The 12,955-nt window shown below is 34.8% G+C and overlaps 1 protein-coding gene across 1 annotated transcript; it reads left to right on the forward strand.

The window, feature by feature from the left end:
- The first annotated feature begins 7,170 nt into the window (after positions 1 to 7,170).
- Positions 7,171 to 8,013, forward strand: LOC127093882 (uncharacterized). The gene is made up of 3 exons (XM_051032778.1): positions 7,171 to 7,233; positions 7,285 to 7,520; positions 7,740 to 8,013. The coding sequence occupies exons 1-3, from the start codon at positions 7,171 to 7,173 to the stop codon at positions 8,011 to 8,013; spliced, it is 573 nt and encodes a 190-aa protein (XP_050888735.1).
- Positions 8,014 to 12,955: the final 4,942 nt, after the last annotated feature.

Genomic DNA, 12,955 nt, shown 5'->3' on the forward strand with positions numbered 1-12,955 from the left:
GAGGGACATGAGTGGCCTAGATGGAATTTGCCCATCCTGCGTAACAGGATAAATGTCTACGGGCCCAATATTGAATTGGACAAGGATGACACGGTCTATGCCTTATGTTCAATATAGACATATGGGCAAAAAGGTAATTATACATATAAGTATTATCACAAAAGGATTTGTCAGATCACATGACATTTTCGTGTCTTAGGTAGTAGTGATGTGTTGCTAGATCCTTTTGTGATAATACTTATGTGTACAATTACCCTTTTGCCCTTATGTCTATATTGAACACAAGGCATAGACCGTGTCATCCTTGTCTAGTTCAATATTGGGTCCGTAGACATTTATCCTATTACGCAGGATGGGCAAATTCCATCTAGGTCACTCATGTCCCTCAGCATGCTTCGTGGAGTACCCATCAACTGTCTTTATGGTCATCCAGTTACGGACAACGTTTGATCAACAATAAGGCACTCGACTCTACATCTAGGGTCCATAATGGTTTCAAGTCGAAGGGTGGTGTACACCATTATCACCATGAGAATAACTTATGACACTTTGCATAACATTCTATATAGTATTCTCAGAGCGGGTCAATCCAGTATAAATATCACTCTTAATATTCATACCTATGTTTAAGATTTGATAACTCCTTATCCATGATCCATGAGATGTGATCACCAGTATATATACATAATTGTCTTAATGCTTTAATGTTATCCCACTTCACAATAAAGCTCGACTACAGATACTTTAAGAATAGTGTCCTTATGTTTAATGGGATATCATGATTAAGTCACACTTGATACATTAAACGGGCTAGCTATTCTAGGGACTTTATTAAACAAACATAATAAAGAAAAAAACTTTTATTATTAATAAATAATTCGATACAAGTACCAAAAGTATTGGCCTCTAGGGCTTACACCAACATTATTCACTTGGTTTAATTCATTTAGATGCTTCCAAGTTTTCCTAGTACTGTGCTTTACTTCCTCGCTTCTTAAAATCTTTGATTTAGGTTATGGGACCTAACTTGTTTTTGAAATTGTCTTTTAGGGAATATGTCTATTCATCCCCCCCCCCTTTCTAGACCTCTTTGTGTTCAGATTCTCACCCAACAATTGGTATCAGATAGGGAATTTTGATCAAAGTATTGCGACTCCAAAAGTTGAGGACATGGTTCATTTGATCCTAGACGAGTTTTTCTAATCGTTTGGAAAGTTATGAAGTTCAATTAATTATAATGATATTACAATGATTTACTAATGGCTGATCATTCGTTGCATGCATTGCATAGATTAACTTTATGTAAAATCTTACTAGTATATTCTTCAAACATTAATTATATTAAGATATTCACCAAGTTTTGATTCATCCAGGCTTGAACTGACAATATTTTATGGTATGTGCAGTGTAATTAGAAGCCTGACACTATGTCTTAAAGTTTGTTCATGATTAATCCTAATTAAAATTGGACGTGCATTCTCACTATAACATTCTAGAAGTTTTTGTGAGATAAAGGAAAGAAACAAAAAGCATCTTCAAGGTAACCTATTCTTCCAAGGTTATAGTAAAAAGAAGATGAGTATGGTTTTGTGACTACTGGCAATAATTCTCCAAAGTTTCAACAATTACAAAATACTCAAGGGTCTAAATATGTTCCTTGAAGTGCTAATGATCGTCAAAGAGTTGAATCAGATATTAGGGATTGGCAAGATGTATCAATCAGTGATAATCAAATCATTATCGTTCAAAGTTCATTTGAAGCTTTATGAAGAAGAGTCTGATAGTATTTTTTAGACGTGGAAGAGGGTTTGTATCCAATTAGTATATGGTTGTTTTTTTTATTAGCTTATGATATTTTTTCATTAATTACTAATCGTTCTCGTGTGCAGCAAGTTAAGCCTAGATTGCCTAAATTGGTATGATCGTTACAACCCTTCTTTATTTCTTTTTGAGTATATATAGTTGTAATTATTCAAATGCCTAAATGTGTTGTATATTTGAAACATGTATGTGTGTATGATATTCCTGTGCACATCATGTTCTAATCATTCAGTCATTCAATGCATCAGTTTAATTTTTATTTCGTCCATTCATTACATTCATGTGCATTATTGATACATTCATTCATCATCACTTAATTTCCCGCATTAAAGTTATTTTAGAATTTACATCAAAAACACGTTGAGTTTTAAAAAAAACATTTTGAAAATTTGCATAAAAGATTTTTATTATTACAAAACATAATCATATTCATGTATCCCATTAAAACTCATTTTTCAACTGCATTAAAAAATTCAAAATTTGACTACTTTATTCGAATCAACATTTGAACCTATACACTTGATTCAAATCAAAGTGCGCTTTTTCAAAAATAAAATAAAAACTCGTGATTCAAATCACAATTAACACTTGATTTGAATCACAAACCCAAAAGTCACAAAAATTTGAATTTATTTAATTTTTATTTACACTTCTCATTTCATTCCAACTAATTTATTTTACCAAAAACCCATTTATTAGAAAATCGTTATAACATCCACTCTTCATCAACACTTATCTCCAATCATCTCATATCATCAATAACTCATCATCTTAACCCATTTCTCATCATCATCAACAATGTCTTCTCAAATTTCTCAAAAGAGCTTATCTGAAAAGCAACAGGGCAAAAGACCAATTTCTTCATCAAATCTATCTCTATCTCAAATTCCAAAGAAGGCAAGAACAAAAGTTCAAGCGAGTAAAGATACTTCTGATGCAATACCCTTAAAGAAGTCAAGTAAGCAATCTTCTCAGGGTCAAACTATTTTTTCATGTGCCACAAGGTAAAACATCTTCTACCTGAGGATAGTCTGAAATTATAACATGAAAAGTTTTTGAATAAGTTTGTTGAGCCAGAGTACTATGTTGAAAAACTTTTGAAACTAGTTGAGAGAAAAATTTCTCAAACAATTTGCTCACCATAAGTTATTGAAATTTATTGGACTGAACAAGAGGTATAATTGTGATCATGTTAAGGCTTTCTATTGTAATCTTGAAAAAACTCCAATTGGCGTTGAGAATAGATTTATGCATCGTGTAATAAATTTTAATTACACTTATTTTACTAAGCATCTTGGTTTGACATCTAAGGGACCCGGTTTGTCTGTTGCAAAATCACCTGATTATGATAAGATTCATTTTGTTCTGTCTATTTCCAAGTCTGTAGCTATGGTGTATCAATCTTATTGGAATATCATAAAGCTAATTATGTCTTGAAAGAACATCTAAGTAAAGAGTGTTTAAATCGGTTTGTTTGAAGCAACTTTGGTTGTTTTGTGATTGACTTGCATTATAAGCAATCAAGTCTTTAGATATATCATGTATTATTTCACTTGGTTTAATTCATTAAGATGCTTCCAAGATCTCCTAGTATTGTGTTTTGCTTATGCGCTTCTTAAAATCTATGGTTTCATTTATGGGAACAAACTTGTTTTTTTAAAATTGTCTTTTAGGGGATAAGTTTATTCAAACTTTATACCTCTTTGTGTCCATATTCTTACCCAACACGTATCTTTATCTATCCATTTCCTTACAGGAAACTAGTGAATGCATGAGAAGTTTGTCACCCATGAGGCGATCAATTGTTGGATCCTTAAGTGGGATCCTTGTTGCCCAGCAAGGCAATCAATTATTGGATCCTTAAGTAAGACCCTTTCTACCTAACGAGGAAATCAATTGTCAAATCCTTAAGTGAGATCCTTCAGTATGATCCTTGCCGCCCCATGAGGCAACCAATTGATAGATTCTTAAGTGGATCCTAGCCTCCATGAGAATATCATTGGCTATATCCTTAAAAAGGTATCCTTGAAGCCCATCAGGGTAATCACAATTAGAAACACCTTTATACAAAGGTTAAAAACAAGTAGATAGTGAAAAAAGAAATTAATATAAAAGGTGCCCAAAGGCACGCTGCTATTCACAATGATTACAAAAACCCTCGAAGGGGAAAAAGAAATACAACCTAAAAAGGTGGGAACAATAATCATTATTCATCCACTAGCCGTCCATCTCGAACCACTAGAAAAGGTCCATTGAGCTCAAGTCCAAATAAGGGAAATATGCCTTTTCACTTCCTCGAAACAATGGACCGAGGTCACCATGACTTCATTCATAAGTAGGGAGACCCACTCCTCCAAATCCTTATAGGCATCACGAGTTTTCCCAATCGATTGCTTCAAAACCTCCACTTATGTAAGTTGTGTGCGGGCATGGGTCGTCGCCCCCTCGACAAGCGTATTAAAAGCATCTCGCCTCTCCTCCAGTTATTTTATCACTGCCCCTATAACACCCCGAATTCGATTAATTTATTTAATTGAATTATTTATAATTTTTATTTAATTATTTTGATGTTCAGTGTGTTTTAAATAAAATTAGGTGATTATATGTGTTGTTGGGGTGTAGTGGCAATGGTAGGGTATGGTGAGAACGTGGTAGCTTGATAGAATAATTTATAAATAATTAGAATTTTAATTATTATCAAAAATAATATGAGAAAATTGGTAAATAGGAGGAATTTGGTCAATTGTGTGAGTTGAGGAAGGTGTGAGGTAAAAGGAGAGAAGCTGAAAAATTGATGGGAAATAACAATAAGACAAGAGTAATTAAAATACTTTACATTCTAAAAGTTGGGAAAAAATAAGTTTTTAAAGAAACCTTTTGTCACTATGGGTATGTTTGGATTGGTGGTATAGGATGGAATGGAATGGAGTGGAGTGGTTACTAATGAGATTCCATTGTATGGATTTATAAATAATGGATGGAATGGAATGGAACATGATGGAACCCATTCTATCGAATTCCATTCAAATCTCCATTTTTTGTTCCATCCAATTTGGGGTGTATGTGATGGAATGAGACATTTTTAATAAAGTAACCAAACAATTGAGTGACATCTATATTCCATTCCACTCTACTCCTTTCCGCTCCGTCATGTTCCATTCCGCTCCGCTCTATTATGTTCCATCAATCCAAACAAAGCCTATGTGAAAACAAAAGAGTCAAGAAGAACAAGAGCTTTTGGAAAGGAAAACTATGTTTTGAAGGGAGAATCCATAGGAGCTGCTTGTTCTACCATTGTTGCTATAAATCTAAGGTAATGGGGAGAAATGACTATCAATATGTTGTATTTCATGATGGGGGTAGATAAGAGAGGTCATTGCTCTTACTAGGGTTTCATGATTTGCTTTGATGAATTATTGTATGTTAGAAATATGCAATTTTGTTTATCGATTATATGTATACATATGTTTCTATGCTTGAATTTATGTTTGAATTATCATGAATATGTATGCATGAAATCATGCCATTGATGAATGTTTGAATGCTCGAGTTTGTTCATGATTGATGATGAAACTATCGTTGAAGTTGTTGATAAATTACTATGAATCATGCTGAAATAGGTGTTGTAACATATGATGCTTGTGATATCGTGATTTTACTGTTTAATTCGTGTTTGAGTTGATTAATTTTGGGAGAAATTGTTTGGGTTCATGTATGGAGATTTAGTGAAGAATGAGATGAAAAACGTGTGGGAAAAGCTGTTTTTTTTTTGGAAAACAACACAATGACAATTTATTGCCTTCCAATGACAACCGATTGCACTAGTGTAAATTTTGAAAGAAAAGAGTGTGACAATCGATTGTAGGCTATAATTTTTGGAAAGTTTTCCCATGACAATCGATTGCAGCTATGTATTTTCGGAAAACATTTACATGACTTGTTTGGGCTGGAAACATGATTTTTTGGAAGTCAATATCTAATCATCTTTGATGAAAATCGATTGTCACACTATGACAATCAATTGTCTTAGGCCAAATTATGAAAAATCATGTTTTTCTCTTTATTGCATTGTCCGGTGATTTTTGCCATAATTTTGTTCCGTAAGTCCAAATGAGACGTTGTTCAAAGCATTGGAAAGCTAACATGCATATCTACCTCATGGAAGTGCTTGGTGAAATGATTTAGTTGTAGTCATGTGCATAATATATGGATGTATATGATGACTTGTATGATCGATTAGTGGATCGTTGTGTTTCCTAATGATGTGTTGATGTTATAATGAATTAACATTATTCAATGATTATAAATATACAATGGTTGAGTTACTGATTTTTTGTGTTTATTTATTGAATGTCATAACATTGATTGGTTGTTGGGGATGGTGAATGATATTGTGCATAAACAGTGAAATATGCATGGTGAACCTTTTAGTGATAATGCATGTTGTTGAGAGTCATGCATCATGGTGTACATACTTTGGTCCAGTTTTAGTGTGCTCTGGTCCTATGGTTGAGATTTAGAAGTGAGTAGATGGCTCCATATAGGAATCGGTGAAGTAATACCTATAATGATGGTAACAATTTCGTGTGCTATGGTCCTATGGTGGGGATTCAAGAGTGAGATGAACCTGAGTGTTCCTAAATGGTACATGCATAATGATTCAGTTGTGAAGTACATTCCATATATGTTTGCATATGTAGTTAATTTTTCATGATGTTGTTGAATGGTCAAGAATATATACATGTTGTTATAAATGGGTGTGAGATTATCTTTATGTTGATTGTGTAATGAATGTGTGCTTGTTTTATGTTTTCTACCTCAACATTCCTTACACTATTTATGTTAAATGTTGTTTCTCACCCTTTTGCTTCATGTTGTCCATCATGGACATCTTGCAGATACCAAGAGTGATCCTTGTTGTTGTATGTTAAAAGGTGGCTTCTTGGAGCTACCTTTTGCTTTTATTTTATTCTCTTTATAATACATTAGTGGTTCACTGCTCTGATCATACAACATCAAGGACAAGAGTTACTATGTTTTCGAAGTTGTTGTTGCTTTTGTTATTTTGGAGCTTATAACTTATTTATGAAGTTGTATTGAAAAATGTTTTTTCGTTGCATAGTTTCAAATGATTTAATGTGTTTTTGAAGGATTATTGTTGGTGACTCCTTAAGTTGTTGTGTAATACTTTAATTATAAGTTTAGGGGTTTGGGGTGTTGCATAGTGGTATCAGAGCAGGTCGGTCCATCCGACCAAATTTTGTGATGATGTGTAGTCCACAGTATGGGACATGTGTGTATACACTGTCGATGCATTGTTTCTTCTAATGTATTTTGATAGTGTGCAGAATGGTTGAAAGAAACGATCACGTTGTTGCTGATGCTTTGGAGTTAGTGGCTCAGGCACTGCATGTACAACAGAATCAGATTGGCGATGAGTTCCATGGCTTGGAGAAATTTTAGGGGAATAATCTGCCATCATTTAAGGGTAAGTATGATCTGGATGGTGCTCAGATGTGGCTCAGAGAGAACGAGAAACTTTTTCGAGTGATGACCTGTACTGAGGAACATAAGGTATTGTTTGGGACTCACACGTTGTTTGAGGAAGCTGAAGATTGGTGGGACAATGTGTGCCAGAGACTAAAGGTTATTGGTGATGAGATCACTTGGGCTGTGTTTGGGGTGAAATTCCTTGAGAAGTAATTTATTGAGGATGTGCATAACAAGAAGAAGATTGAATTCTTTGAGCTTAAGCAAGGAAACATGACAGTTGCTAAGTATGCTGCCAAGTTCGAGGAACTTGTGAAGTTTTGTCCTTATTACAATGGTGCGACTGTGGAGGGAACAAAGTGGATTAATTTTGAAAATGGATCGTGACCTGAGATTAAGTAGGGCATTGACTATCAGGAAATTCGCAGGTTACCTAAGTTAGTGAATAAGTGTAGGATTTATGATAAGGACTGCAGGGCTTGTTCCGCTCACTACAAGAGTGTTAGTGAAAGGAAGGGAAATAATAAGTATCGTGAGAAGTCATATAGTGCTCCCGCTAACAAGGGGAAACATAGAGCTACTGATGAGAAAAGTCCAAGTGGGGGAGAGACTCCTGCTTCTACAAAGTGTTTCAAGTGCGACAAGTTGGGTCATCGTGCTAATGAATGCAAGAATAAATTTCTGAGATGCTTCAAATGTTGAAAGTTGGGTCACCATATTGCAGATTGCAAGAGTGTTGGGCTAATTTGTTATAACGGCAGAGAATGGGGGCACATTAGTGCTAATTGTTAGAAACCGAAGAAGACACAGTCTGAAGGGAAAATCTTTGATATGTCATAGTCAGAGACTACTAGTGTTCACCATTTGATTCGAGGCACGTGTTTTATAAATAGTATTCCATTTATTGCTATTATTGACACTGGTGCAACACACTCTTTTGTTTTACTCAAGTGTGTTGAGAGGTTAGGTTTGAAATTATCTTCTATGGTTAGGAGTATGATTGTTGATACCTAGACTCTAGGTCTGGTAACCACTTCGTGGGTTTGTTTGAATTGTCCATTGGATATTTATGGCAAGAGTTTTGGGACAGACTTAGTCTGTGTACCCTTGAGAAATCTCGACGTTATCACTAGAATGAACTGGTTAGAGTTCAATCATGTTCATATCAACTGTTTTGACAAGACGATGTCATCTCAAGAGTTTGATGCAAGTGATGAGTTATTTGTGTCTGCCAAGCAAGTGGATGAATGCATAAGGGATGAAACTTAGGTGTTTATGATATTAGATTCTATGAAGACTGAAAGAAAAGTTGTGACTGGTGAGCTACTTGTGGTGTGTGATTTTTTGGAAGTGTTTCTAGATGATATCAATGATTTTTTACGGAGCGTGAGGTGGAGTTTGTTATAGACTTAGTACCTGGTACTATTCATGTGTTGATGGCTCCTTATAGAATGTCTTCTTTAGAGTTGAGTGAACGGAAGAAGCAATTGGAATATCTGCTAGAGAAGAAGTTTGTCCGCCCGAGTGTTTCGCTATGAGGTGCATCAATGTTGCTAGTCAAGAAGAAAGATGGTAGTATGAGGTTGTGTGTTTATTATCTACAACTAAATAAGGTGACTATCAAGAACAAGTATCCACTTCCGAGGATTAATGATTTGATGAACCAATTGGTGGTTGCCTATGTGTTTAGCAAGGTTGACATGCGTTCAAGTTATCACCAGACTCATGTGAAACCAGAAGATATCTCGTAGATTGCTTTTAGAACAAGGCATGGTTATTATGAGTATTCAGTAATTTTGTTTGGTGTGTCTAATGCACATGGAGTGTTCACAGAGTACATGAATAGGATATTCCATCTGTACTTAGATCAATTTGTAGTGGTGTTCATCAATGACATGTTGATATATTTTAAGTCTGGTGAAGAGCATGCAGAGCATCTAAGGGTTGTTTTGCATACTTTTCAATAGAAGAAGTTGTATGCAAAATTATCCAAGTGTGAGTTTTGGTTGCGAGAAGTGTGTTTCCTTAGTCACGTGATTTTGAGTGGTGGTATTGTTGTTGATCCATTGAAGATAGATGTTATGTTGCAGTGGGAGACTTTGTAGTCTGTTATGGAGATTATAAGTTTTCCGGTTTTGGTTGGCTACTATATGAAGTTTATCAAAGGCTTTTCAAAGTTGGAATTGCCTTTGACTCAATTGAGTCAAAAGGGTCAAGCCTATGTTTGGGATGTGCATTGTGAAGAGAGTTTCTAAGAACTCAAGAACAAGTTGACGTCAACTCTAGTTTTGATTTTTTCGAATATAAGTGAGTTCTTTATCATGTATTGTTATGCTTCAAAGACAGATCTAGGTGGCGTGCTTATGTAAACGGCCAAGTCGTGGCTTACGCTTCTAGACAATTGAGGGTTCATGAAAGGAATTGTTCTATGCATGACCTAGAGTTGGCATAAGTGGTATTTATGTTGAAGATTTGGAGGCATTATCTGTTTGGCTCCAGATTTGAGGTGTCCAATGATTACAAGAGTTTAAAGTATTTATTCAATCAGAAGGAGTTGAATATGAGGAAGAGGAGATGGCTCGAGTTTCTGAAGGATTATGACTTTGGCTTGAGTTACCATCCGGGTAAAGCCAATGTTGTAGCTGGTGCTTTAAGTAGGAAGTCGGTGCATATGTCAATGCTGATGGTTCGAGAGTTGGAATTGATTGAGCAATTCATAGACACGAGTTTAGTATGTGAAGAGATTCCTAATAGTTTAAAGTTAGGTATGTTGAAGCTAACAAGTGATATCCTGGAAGAGATCAGAGAGGTTCAGAAGATCGATGCGGGAGTGGTTGACCAACTTGTGTTAATCAATCAAGGTAAGGGTGGTGATTTCAGAATTGACAAGAATGGTGTGATGAAGTTCAGAGACAGGGTTTGTGTACCTGATGTACCAGAGCTTAAGAAGAGTATTATTAAGGAAGTTTATAGAAGTGATTTTTGTATTCATCTCATCGCCACTAAGATGTATCAGGACTTAAAGAAATTGTTTTTGTGGCCAGGAATGAAAAAGGAGGTGTCTGAATATGTTTATGCTTCTTTGACTTGTCAGAAGTTGAAGATCGAACATCAGAAGTTTTTGAGTCTGATGTAACCATTGAGTATTTCTGAGTGGAAATAGGATAGCATTTTAATTGATTATGTGACAAGTTTGTCGAAGACGACCAAAGTATGTGATTCCATTTGGGTCATTGTTAATAGACTGACTAAATCGGCTCATTTCATTCTGATTAAGATCAGTTATCCTTTGGGAAAGTTAGTTAAATTGTATATTGAAAAGATTGTTAGCTTGCATGGAATTTCGTCGAGCATTCTGTCGAATAGAGATCTGAGATTTACATAGAGGTTTTGGAAGAGTTTACAAGAAATAATGGGTACTAAGTTGAAGTTGAGTTATGCTTATCATCCATAAACAGATGGTCAGACTGAGAGAACTATCCAATCCTTGGAGGATCTGTTAAGAGCTTGTGTACTAGAACAAGGAGGTGGTTGGGATATCTACTTGTCGCTGATTTAATTCACTTATAATAACATTTTATATTCGAGTATTGAAATGGCCATTTTGAGGCATTGTATTGTAGGAGGTGTAGGACACCTCTGTGTTGGTATGAATCCGGTGAAAGTGCGGTGATTAGACCTAAGATTGTGCAATAAACTTCTGAGAAGATCAAGATGATCCAAGAGAAGATGAAAGCTTCATGAAGTTGCTAGAAGAGTTACCATGATAAGAAAAGGAAAACACTTGAGTTCCATGAGAGATTCACATATTTTTTAGAGTTACTATAGTAATCGGTGTTGGTCGAGCTTTAAAGTCTCGAAAGCTCACACCATGTTTTGTTGGTCCATACCAGATATTGCAGAGGATATGAGAGGTGGTCTATCATATTATTTTACCATCTCCACTTGCCAATCTTCATGATGTGTTTCACGTGTCTGAGTTGAGGAGATACATTGTGGATTTGTCTCATGTGATCCAAGTGGACGATATTAAGGTGAGAGAGAACTTGCCTATGGAGGCATCGCCCATGCGGATAGAGATCCTAGAAATGAAGCAGTTGCATGGTAAGGAAATTGCCTTGGCGAAGATAGTGTGGGGAGAACAAGCTGGTGGAAGCATAAATTAGGAACTGGAGAGCCAGATGAAAAAGTTGTACCTGATTCTATTTCCTTAAGGTAATTTTCAATGGCGAAAATTCTATAAGTGGCAAAGAGTTGTAACACCCCAAATTTGAATAATTTATTTAATTATTTTGGCGGTCAATGTGTTTTAAAAAAAAGGTAATTATATATGTTGTTAGGGTGTAGTGGCAATGATAGGGTGTGGTGAGAATGTGGTAGCTTGATAGAATAATTTAGAAATAATGAGAATAATTAGCATTTTAATTATTATTAGAAATAATATGAGAAAATTGGTAAATAGGAAAAATTGGGCTAATTGTGTGAATTGAGAAAAGTATGACGTGAGAGGACAGAAGCTGAAAAATTGACGTGCAATAGTAATAATTAGAAAGGAGTAATTAGAATCCTTTATATTCCAAAAGTTGGGAAAAATTAGGTTTTTAGAGAAACCTTTTGTCAGTACGTGAAAACAAATAGGCAAGAAGAACAAAAGCTTTTGGGAAGGAGCAGGGCCGGCCCTGTGCAAGTGCAGCACGTGCTGCAACACAGGGCCCCAATTTTTGGAATTTTCAATTTTTTTCATAAATATTAATAAAAATAAATAAAATGTTATTAAAAAAACTCAATAATTGAAAAAAATGTTATGATAAAAACTCAATACATACAAAAATCAAGATTGATCAAAACTCAAAATAATTATAATTAAATTTATTTTTAATTAATACATAATTGTATTTTTGATATATTTTTTTAAATTATTATAATTGTATTTAAAAAAAAAACTGGGCCCATTTTTTTAATTAGAACGGGACCTTCGATATGATTGGGCCGACCCTAGGAAGGAGAACTAGGTTTTGAAGGGAGAATCCATAAGAGTTGCTTGTTTTACCGTTGTTTTTGGAAATATAAGGTAAGGGGGGAGAAAAGGCTATCAATATGTGTGTATTGTATGATGAGGTAGAAAAGATAGGACATTGCTCTCACTAGGGTTCCATGATTTACTTTGATGATTTGTTGTGTGTTAGAAATCTAGAATTTGGTTGATTGATTATATGTATACATGTGTTTTTATGCCTAAGTTTATGTTTGAATTATCATGAATATGCATGTATGAAATTTTGCCATTGATGAATGTTTGAATGCTTGAGTTGTATTCATTATTGATGATGAAATTATCGTTGAAATTATTGATAAATTACTATGAATAATGATAAAATAGGTATTGTAACATATGATGTTTGTGATACCACGATTTCACTGTTTAATTTGTGTTTGAGTTGATTAATTTTGGGAGAAATTAGTTGGGTTCATGTATGGAGGTTTAGAGATGAATAAGATGAAGAACGTGTGGGGAAAACTGGGTTTTTTAGAAAATAACACAATGATAATCGATTGCCTCCCAATGACAATCAATTGCGCTAGTGTAAATTTTGAAAGAAGAGAGTGTGGCAATCAATTTTGGGTTGTTATTTTTGGAAAGTTT

The sequence above is a fragment of the Lathyrus oleraceus genome, chromosome 6, assembly GCF_024323335.1.
Source record: "Lathyrus oleraceus cultivar Zhongwan6 chromosome 6, CAAS_Psat_ZW6_1.0, whole genome shotgun sequence".
Lineage (NCBI taxonomy): Eukaryota > Viridiplantae > Streptophyta > Magnoliopsida > Fabales > Fabaceae > Lathyrus > Lathyrus oleraceus.